The sequence below is a fragment of the Pezoporus wallicus genome, unplaced genomic scaffold (assembly GCF_028554395.1).
Source record: "Pezoporus wallicus isolate ANWC-B61680 ecotype Strahan unplaced genomic scaffold, APGP_CSIRO_Pwel_v1 contig_10287, whole genome shotgun sequence".
Taxonomy (NCBI): domain Eukaryota; kingdom Metazoa; phylum Chordata; class Aves; order Psittaciformes; family Psittacidae; genus Pezoporus; species Pezoporus wallicus.
The window spans coordinates 74,552-95,786 of NW_026635491.1; the positions used below are offsets into that span (position 1 = coordinate 74,552).

At 53.9% G+C, this 21,235-nt stretch overlaps 2 protein-coding genes across 10 annotated transcripts; both read left to right on the top strand.

The window, feature by feature from the left end:
- Window positions 1–335: 335 nt before the first annotated feature.
- Window positions 336–9,915, top strand: SGTA (small glutamine rich tetratricopeptide repeat co-chaperone alpha). Of its 4 annotated transcripts, none has more exons than XM_057432708.1 (12): window positions 339–390; window positions 1,564–1,691; window positions 2,803–2,906; window positions 3,117–3,201; window positions 3,764–3,863; window positions 4,890–4,994; window positions 5,181–5,319; window positions 6,043–6,105; window positions 6,509–6,546; window positions 7,350–7,439; window positions 8,061–8,184; window positions 8,305–9,915. In XM_057432708.1, the coding sequence occupies exons 2-11, from the start codon at window positions 1,592–1,594 to the stop codon at window positions 8,173–8,175; spliced, it is 939 nt and encodes a 312-aa protein (XP_057288691.1). In that variant the 5' UTR covers window positions 339–390; window positions 1,564–1,591; the 3' UTR covers window positions 8,176–8,184; window positions 8,305–9,915. The 4 variants fall into 4 exon arrangements, with proteins under 4 accessions (XP_057288710.1, XP_057288691.1, XP_057288700.1 ...); XM_057432717.1 differs by having other exon boundaries at window positions 8,670–9,915; XM_057432697.1 differs by having other exon boundaries at window positions 340–390; window positions 8,506–9,915.
- Window positions 9,916–10,498: 583 nt separating this feature from the next.
- On the top strand, window positions 10,499–20,893 carry LOC130611709 (GTP-binding protein Di-Ras1). Of its 6 annotated transcripts, none has more exons than XM_057432739.1 (3): window positions 10,499–10,801; window positions 12,351–12,700; window positions 13,193–14,761. In XM_057432739.1, exons 2-3 carry the CDS (start codon window positions 12,494–12,496, stop codon window positions 13,925–13,927), a joined length of 942 nt encoding a protein of 313 aa, XP_057288722.1. In that variant the 5' UTR covers window positions 10,499–10,801; window positions 12,351–12,493; the 3' UTR covers window positions 13,928–14,761. The 6 variants fall into 6 exon arrangements, with proteins under 6 accessions (XP_057288722.1, XP_057288731.1, XP_057288748.1 ...); XM_057432748.1 differs by lacking the exon at window positions 13,193–14,761 and adding an exon at window positions 20,227–20,893 and having other exon boundaries at window positions 10,544–10,801; XM_057432765.1 differs by lacking the exons at window positions 10,499–10,801; window positions 12,351–12,700; window positions 13,193–14,761 and adding exons at window positions 18,102–18,227; window positions 20,224–20,893.
- The last annotated feature ends 342 nt before the right edge of the window (window positions 20,894–21,235 follow it).

Genomic DNA, 21,235 nt, shown 5'->3' on the forward strand with positions numbered 1-21,235 from the left:
GAGGCGGGCAGAGAGAGCGGCCGCGCAGAGGGATTCTGGGAGCGTGGAGGACTCAGCCCCGATCTCCCCTTCCCCTCACCGTATCCGGGCCCTTAGACGTCCCGCGGACGTAGAGCCCCGTTCCGACCCCTACCCTCACCCTCGGCGGCTGCGGGGCAGAGCCACGGGCCCGGGAGCAGCACCGCGACCCGGTGCTCCCGCCCGCCCGTTGCCATAGCAACGGCTCCTCTCGGTGGTTCAAACCCACGAGGAGCGACCAGAAACCTCCGCCCCCGCGCATGCGCTGTGGCCTCCTGCAGGAGCAGAGCCGGGGGGGGCAGGCTGGAGCACTGCGCAGGCGCGGAGGGCGGGGAGCAGCGCATGCGCAGTGCTGAGCCCGCCCCGGCCGAGGCGAGTGTTGGGGCGTTGGGTGAGCGGGGCGGGGGGGGCCGGGCCGCGCTTCCCGCTGAGGCGCCGCTGGGATCCCGGCCCCCCTGGGGCAGTGACCGAACCGGGATCCGGTTTGCGGTGGGGCCCGGGGCTGTGGCGCGGTGTCCCCCCGCGGTGCGGGTGCGTTCCGTTCCGTTATGGGAGCCGTGAGCAGCGCTGCCCTCACGTCTCCTCCCCTCGGGTCTGCCGCGCCCCTCAGGCCGGCCCGGGGCGGCGGTGGGTGCTGCGGGCAGGGCCTCGGGGTACGGGGCAGGGGAAGGATCTCCCTCGTCCCCGCTCTGAAGTCCGGGAGGGGCTGTGAGGCTCTGGCCTCGCTTGTCGCTGGGGCCATGGGCCCAGCACAGGCAGCGGTACCTGTGGCTGTGACTGGGTGTATGGCTGGTGTGTGTCGGTGGGCTGGGGCCGGCTGAGCTCTGCTGGTGTCTCTTGCACAGAGTTTGCATTTAAACAACGTAATTTCCATAACAAATCCCCTTGAAGGGGTTTGGGGTCTCTAAACGCAGTGGAGCGTTCTGGAGGGGTGGAGTGCTTCAGCTCAGCAGCAGTGCTGTTCAAGGAGCTGGGGCTGGTGCACTTACAGGACCTGCCTTGGGATCTCTGGGTCTGCTTATGGGGATTGTTTTGCTTTAGCTCCTCTACTATCCATGTGCTGGTAGGGCAGGCTGGGGAGCAGTGCAGAGGATTGGCACCCTGAGTCCCAGCTCTGCTAACAGTGGCAGACAGCTTCAGCCTTTGGTTTGGTTTCAGAACCAGGTCATGTTCTGGAAGCAGAAGACTCTGGTTTCTTAGGTGTGAGTGCCTCAGTGCCCCGTTTGTCTGGTCCTAGTCAGTCAGAGCTGTTTTGGTGGCCTGAATGCCTGCAACACCTTTGGTGTATTCTTCTTGGCAGGAGCCTTGCATGGCATATTGTGCTGTGCTGCTTGAGCTGAAGAGGGTGGTTTGAGGCCTGGAGAATTCATGGAAATGGGGTTGTTTTTACAGCACTGAGTTCAGCGAAGGTCCTGGAAGCCTCGGCCGGTCCTGAACAACTCCTTTATCCTTACATTCATACTGGGAGAGAACAGCAGTAAAGTTCTTTGCTTTCTCGTCCATCAAGCCCTATAAGTTTTCTCTCTGTGGCTGTTTTCGTTAAAGTTCCAAGAAGTTGGAGCGAGCTGCAGGAATGGCAGACCAGAAGCGCCTTGCCTACTCCATCATCCAGTTCCTACATGACCAACTACAGAATGGGGGGCTGTCTCCAGATGCTCAGGAGAGTTTGGAAGGTAGGTGGCTTTATGTGCTTCCCTGTTCATGCATCCAGGTCTGTCAGCCCAACGCTTAGACACTGTTACTCTCTTCTGCCCCTTCCTTGTTGTGCCTAGCATCAAACCTTGATCAAGATTGGAACTGAATTTGTCTTCTTGTGGAAGTATGAGGAATGCTGATTGCTCATCTGATTTCCTCATCTCTTTCAAAATCAGATTAGTTGGAGGAAAGGATATACCTGAGATTAAAAACCTCTCTGACCCTGGCTTTGGGACTTACAAGTTTTACCTTAAATGAGGTAGAGTCAGGAGGGTTGTAGTGAAGTGTAAAATCACAACGCTGTTGTTCACAGGTGTTTCATGCTTGCAGAGGGCTTTTCCACTTTGCTGTCACAATGCTTTCCCACAGCACACCCTGGAGTACTTACACAGGTTTTTTTTTTACAGAGGGCTTTACTGGTAACAAGAGTGCACTGATCTTAAAAGAGCTGCTTAAGGAGCTTATGCTTTGGTCTTTGGCTTTGTACATTTGTCCCACTAAAGGAGAGCACAGGCATGTCTGCAGAGTGGTGGGTGCATTCCTGGGTGAGGCAGGAACAAAGGAGGGTGTTGGCTGGAAAGAAGGTTTTGTTCCTGGTGCTTTTGGACTATAAAACATGGCATGAGAGCTCTGTTGTGTCACTGGAGTTCCCCTCCGTACTGGAAACAGCTTCCCCACCAGGCTCCAGCTGATGGAGGAGGTGGTGGTTCAGTGTCTTTTGCATGGCCACAGTGACAGCCACCTTCTAGCAAGTGAAACGTACAACTCTCTCCTTGCTTTTTGCTACCCACAGCCATGGGAATGGCAGTAAAACCCCAGCTTGGTTAACTTGTACCCCCAGCACCTGCTCTGCAATCACCTGAGGGGAATAGGAGTTGAATGACTCCATTCAGGAGCTTGAGCTCCAGAGCCCAGTTTGCCCAGCTCTAAGGATGTGGTAAAATTGGAGGCTATGCCCCAGATATCCTGGTGTGTGGTTTGTTCTCTTGGTTCTGGTATGTTCTACAGTAAGAAATTCAGCTGTTGTGGGAGAGGGTTAAAGATTTAGATGGAGTGGGGAAAGCTAATTGCATGACTCTTCTTGTCTAGTTGCCATCCAGTGCCTGGAGACAGCATTTGGGGTCTCAATGGAAGACCAAGGCCTAGCTGTGTCTCAGACTCTTCCTGAAATATTCGAAGCTGCTGCAGGAAAGGTTAGCAAGTGCCCTAAAATATGTGCTGAGTTTTCCATTTAAGCAGCCAAAGCAATGAGTTCTGCTTGATTCCTCCAAGGAGAAATGCTGCCCCCTCAGAGGTGTGTGGGAGGGAAATGTTTTGGGCTTGATGAACCAGTGCTTGGGAAGGGGGAGGTGTAAGTTCTTCTCAGTGGGAGTCTAGCAAAGCCTTCTCCCTCTGCTTGTAAGGAGCCTGAACACATCAGAACAAACTCGGAGCCCATCACCCCCTCTGAAGATGACATAGCTGAGGCTGAAAGACTCAAGACTGAAGGTAATCTCCTCTGGAGCTGGTGTATAATGAGGTTTAGATGGTATTGAGGCACCTGGGGAATGCTTGGAAAAGGTGGTGGTGGGGGGAAGACAAATGGAATCAACCCTTCTATTTCTTGTCTCTCTGATTTGGCTGTGTGGGACAGGCATCTTTCCTGTTGAGCTCTCTTGTGTGTGTTGCCTTTTTGCTGCTGTGCAAGAGAGCACAGTTAGTTCTGCAATTTGATGGAGATGGTCCTCTGAGGTAACGCACTGCAGTGCTCTTCAGGATGTGGTGCTGCTCTGGGGGGGGCCTCAGGTGGGCCTGAAGTAGGGGGAGAACAGCTGAATGTGGTAAGGGGGGCTTGCAGGATCAGGCAACCTGGAATTGCCAAGACACAGCTCCCCAGCTCATTGCTGAATGTGCCCTGTGCTGCCAAAGCAGTTTGACCAGTAGCATTTGCAAGTGGTTTGTTTTTCTCTTGTCCTATTTTCTTAAGTAGAACATAGATCCAGGCCTGTTGCTTCAGTTTGACCCTATTCCCCCCCCCCTTTGTTAATGAGCCTTTCCACTATCTTTTTAGGAAATGAACAAATGAAAGCAGAAAACTTCGAAGCTGCAGTGTCTTTCTATGGAAAAGCAATTGAATTAAATCCATCCAATGCTGTGTATTTCTGCAACAGGTACTGATTATCTTTCTCTATCCTTGTAAACCTGTGGTTTAAGTAGACTTAAGTCTTGAATGGTTAAAATTCCATTTTTTTTTAGTGTATTTTATGATTCTGTAGACTGCTTGTTCTTTTCCTTGCTCTTTGTGTAGTTTGGAAACAAACTGTTAGGCATTTGAGGAGACATAAGGATGCTAAGAAATACTGTCTGCTTTCATGCAGTTAACTCTTAAGTGGGATGGAGGGCCCAGGTTTCAGAGGCTGTGTTGATAATAAACGCAAAGCAGTGAAATGAGACAAGCTGAAGGCTTGTTACTGAGAATAAGTTGATGTGTGTGTAAAATGGGGTATGCAAGCAAATTCCCTGCACTGTTCTAAGCAAAAGTGTTTTGGAAGTTGGTGGGAAGGCAGCTGGTGAATAAAGCAGGCTTTGAATCAGGATTTGGTTTAGCTGCCTGCTTCTTGTGAGTACATTTCCACAGCTGGTTACAGTGAAGAATGTGTCTGCACATACGTTGATGATGTGGTGAGGTGCTTCTTGGAGCAAGGAGTGCACCTGGTGCCTTTAGCTGTGTGTGGGTCAGTCCCATGAGGTTTTGGGTAAATGCCCCTCGGTGAGAGTTGTGAGATTGAGGACTGAATGAGCACATTATGGCTTCAAAAAGAGTTTTCCCCTCTTATGTGGAGTGTGTGGGGGGAAATGGGTAAAACAGTTGTTATGACTAAGAAATCGAGGCATAAGAGAAGCTGGGAGAGATGATCTGAGCTTGCAAGTGTGATAATACATGCCTCTCTGAAGGCCAGGCTCCTCTTGGAAAGTCCATAAGAAGTAAGCCTAGGTTTATTTGCAGTAGGAGTAGAATGTGGCGCTGGGTGTTTGGATAGCAGCCTGCTTGCTTAGATATGACCTGGATTTATGTCAAGTTCACACTTGACTTTGCCTTGTACTGTAGGAGACTACAGAGATTAAACAGGGGTGACCTTGATCAGCATATTGAAGCTGTTAAGTGTTTCCTGTACATCTTTTCCTGTTCCCTCCAGAGCTGCTGCATACAGTAAACTAGGAAACTATGCTGGAGCAGTGAGAGACTGCGAAAGAGCTATAGGCATTGATCCAAACTACAGCAAAGCTTATGGCAGAATGGGGTAAGAGCATTATGGTGTTTTGTACCAGAATTTTAAGCTCAATGCCTTGTGGCAGTGATACTGTTAGAGGTGTTCTGCCATAGAATGCCATGAAAAAATACCTGGTGTTTCTCCTTTGCTGGGGCTGGAGGAAGATTGCAAGTGCATATCTAACTGTGACCTTTTCTTTTATTTCTGCTTTCATAGCTTGGCCCTCTCCAGCTTAAACAAACACACAGAAGCTGTAGTTTACTACAAAAAAGCCCTGGAGCTGGATCCAGACAATGACACGTACAAATCCAACCTTAAAATAGCTGAACAGAAAATGAAGGAGACTCCAAGTCCAGTAAGTTCTGAAACTAATGTTTGTTATCGGTGGATAAGATTAAAAGGAGGCTGCCTCATTGTACATGAAGCTGCTTTCTGCTGAGCCTTGATGGCCTTGATTGTGTTTAGAAAACAATTCTTGTGTGCAGACAGAGAGGGGAGACACATCTTCTTGTGACCATTCTTGAGCACAGTCACCTCAGGCTTATTTGAAAGAGCTGGAAGATGAGACTATTTAGAAAGGAGTGTTTTGAAACAGACAAGTCACTGCTCAAAATCCAGCTTTTTTCCCCTAGTGACCTGTTGGCAGTACAAAAAGGGCATTTTTTTGGTGGCTTTTTTTTCCTTACAAAGAATCTTTTCTTAAGAAAAGAAACCTAGATGTTTCCTAGCCAGAAAGCTGCACTGCAGCCCTGTTCCATGCGGGAAGATGTTCATAATTGTGAAGGGTTTCTAGTTTTCTAAAGACTTCTCCAGTGCAGAGGTGGCCAAGTGGATGCGTTTCATTTGGCAGTTGTAATGGTTTCTAGCTGTACATTGTAATGTGGCTGTGAGGGGGTTGCAGCTGCCCTTTGACTCCTTTAGTGAGCCTAATCCCCAAGGCTGACTGTGACCTGGAGCTTTACAGCAAGGGTATTGACAGAGCCTCTTTGTTTTGTTACACTGGGAGTAAAGCATGAATGTCCATTGTCAGGAAGTGAGAAGATGTCATCATCTGCATGTGGTTTCTTTATGCTTACAGACCGGAGGTCCAGGAGGATTCGATTTAGCTGGCTTGCTGAACAACCCGGGCTTCATGAGTATGGTAAATGTGGACACAGATCAGGCTGTATGGTCTGGATGTTGGTCTGTTCAGGATGAAATGTAGCAGTATGTGGCCTGGGAAGCTCCTGGATCTCTTTAGCAGATCTGTTTTCATTTCATCCAGTGTGGAAACTGGGCTTGTATTTCGTGAAGTCACTGCTCTTCATCTGACCTCATTCACCAGCTTCTCCTTGCAACATGCTGGCTGTAGGAAGGGTGCCTGTTTTGCATTACCAGCCTTGTCTTGTGTGTTGTACTGTGGCTCCTCTTATCTATTTTTGTCCTACTGATCTGTTTCAAAGTATTTCTGCTTTTCCTTCGTAGCTGAATGGCACAACGTCTGCATATCCACCCCTTAATTTCTGACTAAATAGGGTGTCATTTTTTCTCCCCTCTTTAAATAGGCATCTAACCTAATGAACAATCCACAAGTACAACAGCTGTAAGTTTGATCCCATCTTGTATTTCCTTTTTGAATCGTTCATTTGAGGCTGTGTATGTGTTTGGCATTTGCAGTAGGTCTGAACTGGTGGGAGCAGGAGGGTGCTTGGACCAAAACTATGAAGGGCAGCTTTAAACCCATCCAGCTGCCTTGGCTAGTGTATTTTGAGTACTCCAGACTGTGCTGAAGAGGTATCTCGGTATAAACATTTGCAGAAGGCAAGCAGGGTAGATCATGGCACTGGAACTGGGTTGGGGAAGCTTGGGCTTGGACTGGCTCTGCTGCATAGTGTTTATGTGACCTGGAGACAGGATTTCACAGCTGCATCTCGGTTAGAGTGAGAATATTTCCATTCTTTGTGCTACAGGATTATGAGGATCAACTTAAAATGTTTGTGAGATGCTTAGATAATACAAAGTCACCAAAATAATAAGGCATGCATGCCACTAGTGAATATATTTAGGCAGACCTGTCACGAGGTCTCTTTTGGTGCAGAGCAAGCAAACAGCTTGTGTGAGGAAGGGTAGTGTTTTAAATAAACCAAACACATGGCTTGCACACAAAAGGGGTATCTCTGGGAACACAGAAACTGACACTCTTATAAGTATTGTGCAGTTTAATGCTACAGTTCCTCTTCTGCAGTTAAAGAAAGAAAAGTTGTTGCAGAAGATTCCCTTGCAGATAACTTCATACTCTGTGTGCGAAGGTGCTCCCATTATGCCGACACTCCCCTTCCACTGTAAGCTAAACCATTTCTGTGGTTTTTTTTTTCCTGCTCTGAGCAATGACTCTTACTTCCTCAGCATGTCCGGGATGATTTCTGGTGGCCACAATCCCATGGGAGCAGCAGGTACCAGCCCATCCACAAATGATCTTGCCAGCCTCATACAAGCGTGAGTAGAGAGCTGGGAGTTTCCATTGCCTTGGTCAATAGATTGGTTTGGGATTTTGGTTTTTTTTTTTGACCAGAAGCAGAACCTTCCTTTAACAGTTGAGAAAGGCTTAAATACTGGGTGAAACATCATGGGATGTTTTGGGTTGGAAGGGACCTTAAAGCTCATCCACTTCCAAGCCCCTGGAGCTGGCAAGGACACCTTCCACTAGAGCAGCTTGCTCCAAGCCCCATCCAGCCTGGCCTTGAACACTGCCAGGGATCATCAGTCCTTCTCTGCAGAAGGATGAGTCTTTGAGTCTTGTATTTCTAAACACTCTCTAACGTTTTCATTAAGCCACAGCTTCTCTGGGCACCCTGTGCCAGTGCCTCAGAAATCTCACAAGGAAGAACTTCTGCCTCAGTGCTCATCTCAGTCTCCCCTCTGGCAGGTTAAAGCCATTCTGCCTTGTCCTGTCCCTACAGGCCCTTGTCCAAAGCCCTTCTCCAAGTTTCTTGTAGCCCTTTTAGGCACTGGGAGCTGCTCTAAGGTTTCCCTGGAGCCTTCTCATCTCCAGGCTGAACAAGCACTATAATAGAGTGTGTGAGAACATAAAGAGGACTCTTGCTTTTTCTCCTTCAGGGGACAGCAGTTTGCTCAGCAGATGCAGCAGCAGAATCCTGAACTAATAGAGCAGCTACGAAGCCAGATCAGGAGTCGAACTCCAAGTGCCAGTAACGAAGATCAGCAGGAATGAGCCCTCCAGGTGAGGCTGTAGCCAGGAGTGCTGCTGGACTGTGACCAGCTGAATGGGATTTTTATGTATTTGGCTGCAATATCAGTCTTGTGCCTTAATTTAGCAATTTGGTGTGTCTCCCCTCCACAGAGACTGGGTTATCTGCATCAGTACTGCTAGTAGTGTGTCTCATGCAAGGCTCAGCCCAGAGGAGCAGTGAATAAGAACTTCCCTCACACATTATGTGGCTGACAAAGAGAGTTTCATTATATAGTGTTCACAGTGGTTAAAGGGACACTTTATTTGCTCAAAGATTGAATTTGCCAATGTCTTGTCTTCCTGTCTCTGCAGCGCAGTCCGTGGGAACTATGTTCTTTGCTTTAAAAACTGGAAGCCATGTGTGTGTTGCCATTTCTTGAGTTGGAAGTGTCCAAGAGGGGGAAAAAAATAATGGAAAACCAAAATACTTTCTATGACCTGCATGTTAAAGACAGATTCATGCTTTCTTTCCCTAGTCTTCATCCCTGCTCCTCTCCCTCAGCCTTTCCATTAGTCTCTTTGTTTTCTTCTGGAAGATCCAGCAAGCTGACCACAAACCAGCAGCAGCAGCAGTCTTTCTAAAGACACTCAGAACAATTAACTACACTGTTGCATTTCTGTTATTTGCTACATGGGATTTTTTTAACCCATTTTTGAAGATGGATGCACTCTTCGCTACAGGACATCTTCACTTTCCTGCCCATGTGCCACTTCAAAGAAGTGTTCAAGTCCTACCTAAGCCCACTTTAATCCTCCTGCCAGTTATGAGATGGTGGTGTTTGAACACTGGAGATTGCAGGATCCACAGGGTTTCTGTTGATTAGATTGACTGCATTTCTCATTCAGGTCTGTAGCAACATGGCCATGGTGTTAATGCATGGGAGTCTGGTGCTCACCTCTCAAAGGATGGTGTAAATGTGGGGGATTTGTGACTGGCCAGGAAGAACCTGCCTACATGCAACAGCGTTTCCTGGTGCACTGCCTGGGGTTCTTCCCCAGTCCTGACAAAATTTGTCTAGTGTTTAGTAATTATGGCTCTGTTGTTGGAATGATCCAATCTGTGAACTAGTCAGGTGGACAGTAAGGATGTTTTTGGTGTTTAAAGGGTTTTTTTTTCCTGCTTTTTTTTTTATCTTATATGCATGTAAGTAATCAACCTGTTTGACCGTGCTAATGGTAGGAGTAGCGGGTGACCGAGTAGAGAGCAGATGCAGTAACAATGCTGCTTGGATTCTAGGTGATGAAGTGGCTGCAGGTTTGGTGTTGGGGATTGGCAGTCACACCTCAAGTGTGTGGTGTGTGAGAAAAGGGAAAAGCTCTTGTAGCCACCTCAAGCCACCCCCTGCAGCCTTCCACCCCTCTAGTTACCTGTATCACTCCTTGGGCTGATGGAAGGCTCTGGCCCCATCCCCTAGAATCACCAGTTGAGGTCAGAGACTTACATCGACCACAGAATGGGTTTTAAAGTAGTTATTTACCTGTGGTGGGGTAGGTGTGTTCACAGCCTAACTGCTGGGCAAAAGGCACCCCCTCTGAAGGTGGGTAGGTGTGAGATGGAAAACACCCTTTCAGGAGGCCTGGTGCTGTGAGTGAGCAGGTATATTTGCAGATTAATATCAAGGGAAAAAACCAAAACAAAAACTGACCTGTAAATGCTCCATAAAGTAATATGTGGTCAATGTAACTTGTGAAAAATAAACTATTTGGACACTTTCTTTGTTATCCCTCTTGCCCAGGTGACTGAAGCAGGATGCGGTGCTGTGGGGTCCAGGGCTCTGCTCCTCTCAGGCCAAACCTACACATGGGGTTTATCTGCCTTTCCCCATTTTTCATTATTCCCTGCTGGCATGCTGCTCCTGCCCATTTCTGCTTCCCATACGGTCTTTTAAGTTCTCTCCAGCTGGTTTTTGGTGGAGATGCGATGCTCTTCGTTGGTTCAGCGGTTTGAAGGCGCTGGGACAGGAGCGGCTCCGGGAGAACCCCGCCTGGTTTCAGCTTCCCGCAGTGCTTTTTGACGGGGAAAGCGGGATGTAAAGGGTCGTACGGAGGGCCTGGAGCACAAGTGTGATGGGGAACGGCTGAGGGACCGGGGGGGGTTCCAATGGAGAAGAGAAGGCTCAGGGGGACCTGCTCACTCCCTACAAGCTGCCCCAGGGCAGGTTTAGATGGAGCTGAGGAACAATTCCTGCCCCAGAGGGTGCTCGGGCATTGGAACAGGCTGCCCAGGGCAGGGCTGCAGGCACCATCCCTGCAGGTGTTCACACAGCGTGGAGACGAGGCCTCAGTGCCATGGGTTAGGAGTGGCCTCGGCAGTGCTGGGATAAGGGTTGGGCTGGATGAGCTTAAAGGGCTTTTCCAACCTGGTTGATTCTATGAATATATATATATAATATATAATATATATTTTCCTCTATATAGGGCCCTCTGCTTTATATCATATCTCTTCTTGCTGGCATGGTTCATTACAGCCTGCTAAGCCAAGCAGTACCTGTCCTAAGTCAATTCTTTATTACAGAAGGCTTTCAGGCTGGTGAAGCAGTCCAGACGTTGGCAGTGCTGAGTCCTGAACACTGGGCTGTTGGCAAGAGCAGGCAAGGAGAAACACAAGGTATTTCTTGTACTTACTGCTTCCTTCTTCACTAAGCTGCTTTGGTCCTAGGTCAGGGGGTGAATGGCTGCTCTCAGCTGCTGCGGGGACCTGGAGGCTTTATGCTCTGCTGGGAACTGTTGCTGGGTTAGGAAAAGGAAGATGAAAGCCTTGTGAGCTGTGTCAGCACAGCACTGAGGAGCATTGGCAGTCCTGGAGTCAACCTGGAGAAGGGAACCTGCTCTCAGCTGCATCAATGGGCTGCCTGCTGCCAGAGCCCTGTCCGTGCACATCGAGCTCTGGAGTGACTTGTTCAGACCTGGCTTGGCTGCTGGGTTCTCCCCAGAGCAAGTCAATCAGTGGCATCTGAGCAGGGGCTTCTTGGCATGAGCATCACTTCCCATGGGTGCTGAGAACCCATGGCCTGACCACCATAACCTCCTTCTGTTTGCTTCTGCTTGAGCTGCAAACTTGGAGAAGATAGAAAAAAGCTTTAACACCCCCCCCCAAGTACAGAATCATTCAGGCTCCCACTTTCCTTTTAATAAAAGCCATCATTTCTGCCCTGTTCATCACAGGTGTGGGTGTTAACATGGCTGGGAGTGTTCAGTGTTATTTTGTTACCCCAGTGCACTCTGGCTGGCAGCCTTTACCTGGTGACCTGCAAGAGAACCTTCTCAAGGTGCCATTGCTTTGACTTTACAAGGCAATTCTGCGTAAGTGGTGAGAGCAGCAGTGGAGGGACCTGTTTACGTCTGTGTATTTAAAAAAAATAGATTTAACAATGTTATTTTGTGAAATGATTTTTAGGAAAACAGGTTTCACTGCATGGAACCTGGAGGGAAATGCTTTAATATTTCAGATCGTCAGTTTTTGTGACCTAGTCAACTCAAATCTTCTTTCTCTTGCATGAAACAACCTCTGCCTCTTCTTTTGTCACACCCTATAGACAATAGAGAGCCTTGCAGGTAATTTCTCTGTAGGGTTTCCCTTTAGAGACAGCTATCGACACTCTCACTGCCTCCTGGTACAGCACCAACAGCCAATGGTAGAGGCTCTGACCCACTCCAGTGAGATGGTGATGGTGGCTCAGGAAACTGAGCAGGAATTAATCCAATAGTGTAGTTTCAAGGATATTAGTACCCCAAAATCCCCTGTATGAATGTGGAAGGAAGATCTTCAGGTTCATTTCTGTGTGACAGATCCCACCACCCCAAGTCCCTGTTCTTTTCTCATTGTTAAAACCCAAAGACTTGATCCTTTGGTTGGACTCTACTGCAGGATCAGGTGGTTTGTGTCTGTCCTGGTGCAGGGGTTTGAAGTGAAACCTCGACAACCTGAGGCTGTGCCAGGTTGCTGTGGCTGGTGCAGTTCTCACAGGGTTGTTAAGTTACTGTTTGCTGCACTTACGTTTTTCTCTGCTGGTTTCTCTACTTGCTGTGTGCAGGGTTCTGCTGCTGGCAACTCCTCCCGCCGCCTCTGGGGAGTTACAGGGGTTGCTATGCAGAGGCTGGCTGTGTTTTGGGATGCTTCCATAGGAAAATCTCTCTTGTTTTGCTCCTGTCCACAGGGACTGAGTCCAGGAGCACTTTCCCCTTGAGGTCTGTCTGTGCCATTGCCTGCTGATGTGCCTGTTCTAAGGGCAGCTGGAGGGACCCCCACTAACTGCTGTCCCCAGGGCCACTGACTGAGGAGTGTTCCCCAGGAAGCACAATGAAGATTGTGGTGGCCAAAGTGCTGTGTCTCCTGGGCATCTGCGTCCTCATGCTGGTGGGGTCCCTCCTTCCTGTCAAGATAATCGAGGCTGATTACGAGAAAGCTCATCGCTCCAAGAAGGTTCTTGCCCTCTGCAATTCTTTTGGAGGAGGAGTCTTCCTGGCCACGTGCTTCAATGCTTTGCTGCCTGCTGTGAGAGAAAAGGTAACTGCTTCTGAGCCTCTCTCCTATGAGCACTTTTAGTCAAGTGGTGCCACTGTGTTCAGGACCCCTGTGCAGGGGAAGCAGCCTCCCTGCTCCTGCCCTGCAGGCCCCCAGGCCTCTGAGCTGGTGGGAATAGGGATGAAGGGTCTCTGTCCAGCCAGAGTGGCTCGTGAAGCCTCCTCAGAGATGGCTGTGCCTGGGGCCCAAGAGCTGTGCCCATCTCCCATTCAGCTTCTGCTCCTGTGCAGATGGGGATCTGTTTAGTTTTTAATGCAGAAGGAGGCTGAGCATCACCTGGATGTGAGGCTCAGAACTCCTCCTGTTTAGCATGTGCTGAAAGCATCGACAGCTGCAAACCTTGCCCTGGAAGGCACAGGAAACATCATGGATTAATTTTGTCTCCATTTAGAGTTGGGGGAGCACACCAGGAATGTTTCACTTTTTGAAGGACGAAGGTGATTGATTCACTGTGCATTGTTTGCTTCCTTCCAGCTCAGTGAAGTTCTTAGGCAGGGGAACGTGACCACGGACTACCCGGCGGCTGAGACCATCATGATGGTTGGCTTCTTTGTGACGGTCTTTGTGGAGCAGCTCATCTTGACTTTCCAGAAGGAAAAACCTTCCTTCATTGACTTGGAGACCTTCAATGCTGGCTCGGATGTCGGGAGTGACTCTGAATACGAGAGTCCTTTCATCGCCTCATCCCGTGGGCGCCCGTTGTACAGTGAGCACAGTCACCACTCGCATGGCCTGAACATCCGGGAGCTTTCCAGCTCCAGCCCCATACGGCTCATTGGCCTGGGGTTTGCTTTGTGTACACACTCCATCTTCGAGGGACTGGCCCTGGGCTTGCAGGAGGAAGGTGGCAAACTCATGAGCTTGTTCCTAGGAGTTGCCATTCACGAGACGCTGGTGGCAGTGGCATTGGGCATCAGCATGGCTAAGTCCTCCTTGCCACTGAAGGATGCTGTGAAGATGGCTGTGACAGTGAGTCTGATGATTCCTCTGGGCATTAGCATTGGGATGGGGATTGAGAGCACCCAAAACGCAGCCAGCAACATTACTTCCCTGCTGCTGCAAGGCATCGCAGGGGGCACTTTCTTGTTCATCACCTTCTTTGAGATCCTTGCAAAGGAATTGGAAGAGAAGAACAACCGTCTCTTGAAGGTTCTGTTCCTGGTGCTGGGCTATGCGGCTCTGGCTGGGCTGGTCTTCTTCAAGTGGTGAACACAGAAGCAATGGGAAACAAACCTCACCTCCTTCCCTTGCAAAGAGCACCAGAGATGAGCTTCTCTTCAGCCAAGGGGGATGCTGAAGCTCAATGGCTCAGTGAAACATCACAGTCCAGGTGGTATTTCCATATTGACCTAAAGAAGGAGAATTTCTTCCTGTGTGCTCAGAGGGAGATAAGGATGAGGAGTGTCCCAGTGTAGGTGCCACAGGTATTGTCCCTCCTCCCCGGATCTGCAGGCACAGCAGCTTGTGAAGAGATTAGTTGAGACAAACATTAAGAATCGGATTCTAAGGCTGCCTTCAAGGAGCTCATCAAGCATGTGGTTTCCTGTTAATCTGCACAGCCAGCCCCCTCCCTCCTTCCCCTCACACTCGTTACACAATCTGGGGCTGAGACTCTGCTCCCTTCACTCTTTGGCTCTGAGAAGGTGAGAAACAGTAACAGCGATACAGTCAAAAGCAAGTGTGGTCATGGATTGCACAGCTGCACTAAGCTGCTTTTGCTAGCTTAGTTTTGAGCAATGCCTGGTTGTGAGAGCTGCCAAAAATCATCCCTTCTGGGCCCGTGGTGTGCCTGGTGCCACAGCTCCCCCCAACAGAGCTTCCATCCTAATCCATGGTGACTCAGGAGCTTTTGTTTTGGACTCATTAATGGACAAAATGAGGCCAGGTCCCTGTCCTGTGTTTCATTCTCCACATCTCACCCATATGATGAGCATTCCACAAGGAAAACCTCCAGCAGAGTGCTAATGTACCATTTGGAAATCTTCCTGTCCCTGTCCAAAGGCCTTTCTACAGCATTCCTGCAGCCTGGGATCCACTCGTGTGTGAGGAACGAGCAGCAGCAATTTCCAGCACTGATATTTTAAGGGCAAATGCTTGTGGTGGAATGGGTTTAGCAGCTGCCCTCAGACGTGGGTTTGTGCTCCCTGCCCTCGTGGCTGGCAGGCTCACGTGCCTGCGCTGCATTACAGAGGCTTTGCAAGGCCAGCTCGTTGGAGTCTTCCAAAGCAATCTCTTCCCTTGGGCTTTAGGAGGTTGTGGAAGGGCTGATGGGAGGCAGTGCGCAGGAGCAGCTCTCCCCTGGCTCCAGAGCACGGCTCCAGGGAGGCTCAGCACGCTGTGCATCCTGTTGTGATCACTGGATTTACCCTCCTGGCTGAAGAGCTCAGATCAGAGCCTGGAGCTGGGAACTTGGCCTCCCCGCTGCCTCCTGCTGCTGTGACAGGAGTGAGCCTTTCCTTCTGCAGCAGCTTCCACAGGCAGAGCAGAGCTCGTTGGAAGTGCTGATGGGATTATAACGGGCTTAGCTGTGGTGCAGTCCCTGTTAGTGTGATCCAAAGTGGGAAGAAGGATGGGTGAGACTGTGAAACAGCATCTTGGAGGCAGTGGTTGGCACAGCTGCAGCATATGGAGGCTGATGAGACTCATCTGAGCACTTCCTGGTGCTAGCTATTTTAATTGCTACAACATACCAAAGTCAATTAATCTTGCTTTGAAAAACCTGGAGTGCCAAGGGGAAGGGAGAGTTATTTTAGGCCTCAGATGGCATAAGTGAGCAGGGCCTGAGGAGAACATAATAGGCCTGGATGTGATAAAGCTCTGTGTTACTTCACTTCTGCAGCCAGCTCACGTGGGCAGCGTGGCTCCTCTCGGGGGTCTCAGTGCTGGTGGCTGTCCTGGGACGCTTGCTGTGGGAGCACAGCGCTGACTGTCCCTCCTTGGGCACAGCCACTGTGGCTCTTAGTCGCTTGTAGGTGCTTTTTCCTATACTGAGTAAATGGATGAAGGCCCAGCACCCCATTTCCCCTCTTCATCTTCCTCATCCTTCCTTGGGCCTGGCCCCGTCTGCGTTCAAGGGCTGAGGTACTAAAGCCAAGCCAAGCTGTTGATGTGAGATTTCTTAACCTGTGCCCAAGAGATCAGTAGGGATCCACTACTGGGGGCTGGGATCATGGATCCCCCCAGCCCTCTCTGGGTCTGGGGTCAGTGTGACAGTGAGGGGCCAGGCTGGAGCCTCAGGTTAACACCCTTCTTCAGGTGGAGCTGGCAAGGGGGCTGAGCTGTCCCCCCTGTTCCTGCTACCCCAGAGGGGTTTATTCACCTGTGAGTAGCAGAGTCCCATGTTCCTGGGTTGGTTTAGGGGCAGAGGAGGACGAGCCCTATCTGCTGCTCCCAATAAAGCCTCTGGCCTCCATCCCTTCGCATCCCTTGTTCATTTGAAGTCACCGTCGTTTCACTGCATCCCCTGCTCATGCAACAGGGGCAGGCAGACCCCAGCCCCAGCTCAGAGGGCGAGTGCAGGGGTAGAACGCTCCCGTTCCCCCCTCTTCTCCCCTCCCACTCTGCATCGCAGTGATTCAGCCCTGCGTGTGCAGCCGGCAGCGGCCCCATTGCGTAAGGCTTGGCGGGGAGCTGGGGACTGAATGAAGCAGAGGAGGAGCCAGAGCTAAAACCATCAAGGAAACTCATTCATTGCCTCTACCGAGTAGTACCCGTCCGGCTCGTAACGCTGTGGGGCACTGCGGGCAGGGGGGGCACGGTGGGGTTCCTTTTCATTGCAGGGGGGGCCAGTCAGGGCCCTGTCCCCATTCCCAAGAGGGAAGGCTGGTGGGGGTGTGTGTGTGTGTGTGTCCCTCCGCCCCTTGCTTCCTGCTGGGCCCAGCAGTGCTCCTCAAGGGACACGTGCTGGTGGCTGCTATTAATAGGAGCTGCGGATTTTAATTGCTGCCGTGCGGGAGCGAGCACCAGTGAGGGGACTCCGGCTCTGGTAACTGCCCACCTCGGCAGTGACCTCCCAACCCTTGGGGCCTGTGCTCACCTCAGGCTCCAGCCCCACTGTCCCCGTGGTGGGGCAGAGCACCCCGCAGCTCCTAACCCTAACCCTGGCTGAGGACCTTGCCCTTGAGCCTGTGCTCCAAGCAGCTCAGGCCCCAGTCCTGCTCGGCTGCACTGGGGAGGTGGTGGTGGGGGTCCCACAGCCCCAGCAGATGCCACCCAAGGACCCCAATGTGTCACTTGATAGGGGGCTGTGGCCAGGGAGCAGCTTTGCCCCTGCCTGGGGCCTCTCCAGGGTTTTGGGGCTGCTGATCCTGCTCTGCCATGGCACCTGCAGAGGGGACACGGCCAGTGGTGACAGAGCCCCTGTGCTCGGTCCTTACAGCCCAGTGTTGCTGCCTAAGCCACCCACAACGGCCACGGGGGCTCACAGCACCCTGCTGCTGCCGGGTGTCAGCACCTCTCCATCCTGCTCTGTGGCCCTGTATCCCCTGCTTCCACCTGTGGGGCCCCATCCCCATGCTGGGCTGTGCACCCCTGTCTGTGCACCCCGTATGTGCACCCCTGTCCGTGCACCCATCTGTGCACCCCTGTCCGTGCACCCCTGTCCGTGCATCCCTGTCTGTGCACCCCTGTCTGCACCCCTGTCCGTGCATCCCTGTCCATGCACCCCTGACCCCTGTCTGCATCCCTGTCTGTGCACCCCTGTCTGCACCCCTGTCTGTGCATCCCTGTCTGTGCACCCCTGTCTGTGCACCCCTGACCCCTGTCTGCATCCCTGTCTGTGCACCCCTGTCCGTACACCCCTGTCTGTGCACCCCTGTCTGTGCACCCCTGACCCTTCTGCATCCCTGTCCGTGCACCCCTGTCCGTGCACCCCTGACCCCTGTCTGCACCCCTGTCTGTGCATCCCTGTCGGTGCATCCCTGTCCGTGCACCCCTGTTTGTGCACCCCTGACCCCTGTCTGCACCCCTGTCTGCACCCCTGTCTGTGCACCCCTGTCCGTGCATCCCTGTCCATGCATCCCTATCTGTGCACCCCTCTGTGCACCCCTGACCCCTGTCCGTGCACCCCTGTCCGTGCACCCCTGACCCCTGTCTGTGCATCCCTGTCCGTGCACCCCTGTCCGTGCACCCCTGTTCCTCCTCCTGTGTGTCCGTGTCCGCGTGCCCGTGCCTGGCCCCATCCACGTGTGGCCCCGTCCCTGCCCGTTTGTCCTCTCCCCGGAGCCGCTCGGGGCTGGGCCCGGGGGTCCGGCGGCCCCGGGCGGGGCGGGCGCGGCGGGCGGGGCCGGCGGCGGGGCGGGATCGGCTCTGCGGCGGCCGCACCGCACCGAACCGCTCCGCTCCGCTCCGCACCGCGCCGAGCCCCCGCCGGGCCGAGCCCCGCCGCACCGAGCCGAGCCCCGCCGCGCCGGGCGGACCGGAGCCACCGCTCCGGGGCCGCCCCGGGCCGGGCCATGCGCTGAGGCCGCCTCGCAGCCCGCAGCCAAGGGCGGATCCTGGGCAGGACACGGTGAGGCGCGGGCACCGCAATGCGACCGGCGCGGCGGGGGAGGCAGGGGAGGGACGCGGGGGGTGCCCTGGGCGATGGCACCGAGGGGGAGCGGAGCCGGGACCCCGGCCCGGTGCGGCGGGACCCTGGTCCTTGCCCCTCATCCTGCCCCTGCCGTCTGCATCCTGCCCCTTCTCCTGCCCGCCATCTCCATCCTGCCCTCCCTCCCTCCTGCCTCTGCCCTCCATCCCTCCATCCATCCATCCTGCCTCTGCGCTCCATCATGATCACCAGACACCCCCCCCCCCCCCAAGCTGTTTGTCTCCTCCAGCGCTGGTGTCCAAGTGGGAGGATGCTGAGGGGTGCTGGTGGGGTGAGGAGCCCCACGGCAGGACCATGCCTGGGCTGCACCCGGGGCTCGCTGCTGACCCCATCCCTGGGAGCCATGGGGAGGCCGTGGCCTGGGTGGGCAGATGCTGAGGGCACTGTGGGGTTGCGGCAGTGCCCGTGAAGGCCCCTCCAACCCAGCCCCCTGGTCCCAGTGCCCCATGCTGTGGCCCCAAGGCCGGGGGCTCTTTGGTCTGCAGGACCCTCACCAGCCCCAGCCAGGACCCGATGTTCCCCTGCTCCAGCCCTGGCCCCATGAGCCAGTGATGTTTGTGACATGGTCGAATCCAAGGGGTGTTTTTCTGCCCCGTGTGCAGGGAGCCCTCGATGGGGCAAGCTTCTTGGGTGCCCAAGGCCACAGTGATGGGCTCCCTCTCTATACCCCAGCTGCTCGCTCCCCTGGTTTTCCAGGCACCAGCCCCTACCTGAGTGTTTGGGAACAAGCTGGAGCTGCTTGTGGGAGCTGGTGCCGTAGGGTGGGGATGCCACGGCCATGGGAAGGAGCCGGTTCCCAAGGAGATGCCTGGGGATGGAGGAGCCGTGGTGCCCAGCGTAGGGCTGCCCGAGGGGCTTTGCTGTGCCCCTCTTCCAGACTTATTGGTCCCCGGATTGAGGTGGAGGTGGTGGGAGCGGTGCTGGCCTGGGACAGAATTGACTCCCTCCAGCATCTGCCCGAAGCGGTGTCACTGCCCTCCCACCCCGCTTGTTGCTGTTGGTGGGGCACCTCCAGACCCCCTGACCCATGGCCCCTGTCCCTCTGTGGTGCCTTGTGTGTGCTGGGGACACCTCACGGGGCAGAGCTGATGCTGCCCTTCCCGTGCTGCAGCAGGGAAACTGAGGCAGGGTCTGATTGAGGCAGTGCTCAGCCTGGGGCTTGGCATCAGCGCCTCGTTGTGCCTCCTTGGTCCACATCCTGCAGCTGCATCACTTGAGGGGGGGGCGGGTACAAGTGGGGACCCCTTCAGCCCCACGGGAGGGGTTTGGCAGCCACAGCAGTCTCAGAGCCTGCAGGCCACAAGCCCACGGCCGTGCCCGTGTCTCTCTGCCCCTGCTGCATCACCAGGGTGTGAGTGGAGCCGAGGGATGGCAGAGCACAGGACACGGCACGGGGCACAGCGCGCGGTGCCGCTGGGTGCAATGGCACCTCCGCACTCGGCACCCACAGCAGCCGTGCGAGGCAGAGCTTGGAGGGGCTCTGGGGGCCACTGAGTCCTCCCTGGACCGGCAGCTGCCCCCTGGGGCTGTTCCTGCTGCCGGGAGGGGGGGGCTCTGGGGGTGCCGGGGCTCTCAGTGTTTGTGTGTGCCCCCCCCCGCAGCACCGTGGCCGCGGCTCTGCCATATGGCTGCAGCGGGCGGCTGGTAAAAATAACCAAAGCTGCTGCACCCCAGGCGGGCCGGGAGCACCCTGCAAGGGCACCTCAAGGGCATGGGGGGGAGCCGGGACCCCCCAGTGCATTGGCCTGGTTGGAGTAGGGGGGCTGCATCTCTAAGGGGGCTTCCACTGGGGTCGGGAAGGGGGGGGAGGCTGCCCCATTCTCCCCCCCCCCGAAACTGGTGCTGGGGGGGGTCCATCCCGAAGCCCCCGCTGCTGCTGTGACACCTCCCTGTGCCCTCTCCCTCGCAGCAGCAGCAGCAGCAGCAGCAGCAGCATCCGCAGGGCAAGATGCCGGAGCAGAGCAACGATTACCGGGTGGTGGTGTTCGGCGCCGGCGGCGTGGGCAAGAGCTCGCTGGTGCTGCGGTTCGTGAAGGGGACCTTCCGGGACACGTACATCCCCACCATCGAGGACACCTACCGCCAGGTCATCAGCTGCGACAAGAGCGTCTGCACGCTGCAGATCACCGACACCACAGGCAGCCACCAGTTCCCAGCCATGCAGCGCCTCTCCATCTCCAAGGGCCATGCCTTCATCCTGGTCTTCTCTGTCACCAGCAAGCAGTCCCTGGAGGAGCTGAAGCCCATCTACCAGCAGATCGTGCAGATCAAGGGCAGCGTGGAGAGCATCCCCATCATGCTGGTGGGCAACAAGTGCGACGAGACCCAGCGGGAGGTGGAAAGCAGGGAGGGGGAGGCCATGGCCAAGGAGTGGAAATGCGCCTTCATGGAGACCTCGGCCAAGATGAACTACAACGTCAAGGAGCTCTTCCAAGAGCTGCTGAACCTGGAGAAGAGGAGGAACGTGAGCCTCACCATCGACGGGAAGCGCTCCAGCAAGCAGAAGAGGACAGACAAAATCAAGGGGAAGTGCAGCATCATGTAGAGCCCTAGCCTGGCCCGCACCCCCCCCCCCCCCCCCCCCCCCCTTCAAGTTCACCTCCCTCTCCCCCATGGCTGGACGTGGCATCGCAGCGGGGCCGTCCCCTCGTCCTCTGTGCCATCACTGTGACTGTGTCGGGACGCTGGCAGCGTGGGCTGCGCTCGCCTCAGGTCTTGGGGTGAAGATGGGGCATCCCAACGAGCTGAGGGATGCTCGACCGCCCCACGCTCGGCACAACGGGACCAGGGACACGCAGCCAGGCACCACTGGGGAGCACATGGATGCACACACACACAGAACACACACACCCCCCCCCCCCCGGCCCGTTCTCTGCAGCACCGGCTGGTCCCGTTCCTGTCCCCTCCCCGGTGGGAGTCCCCACATT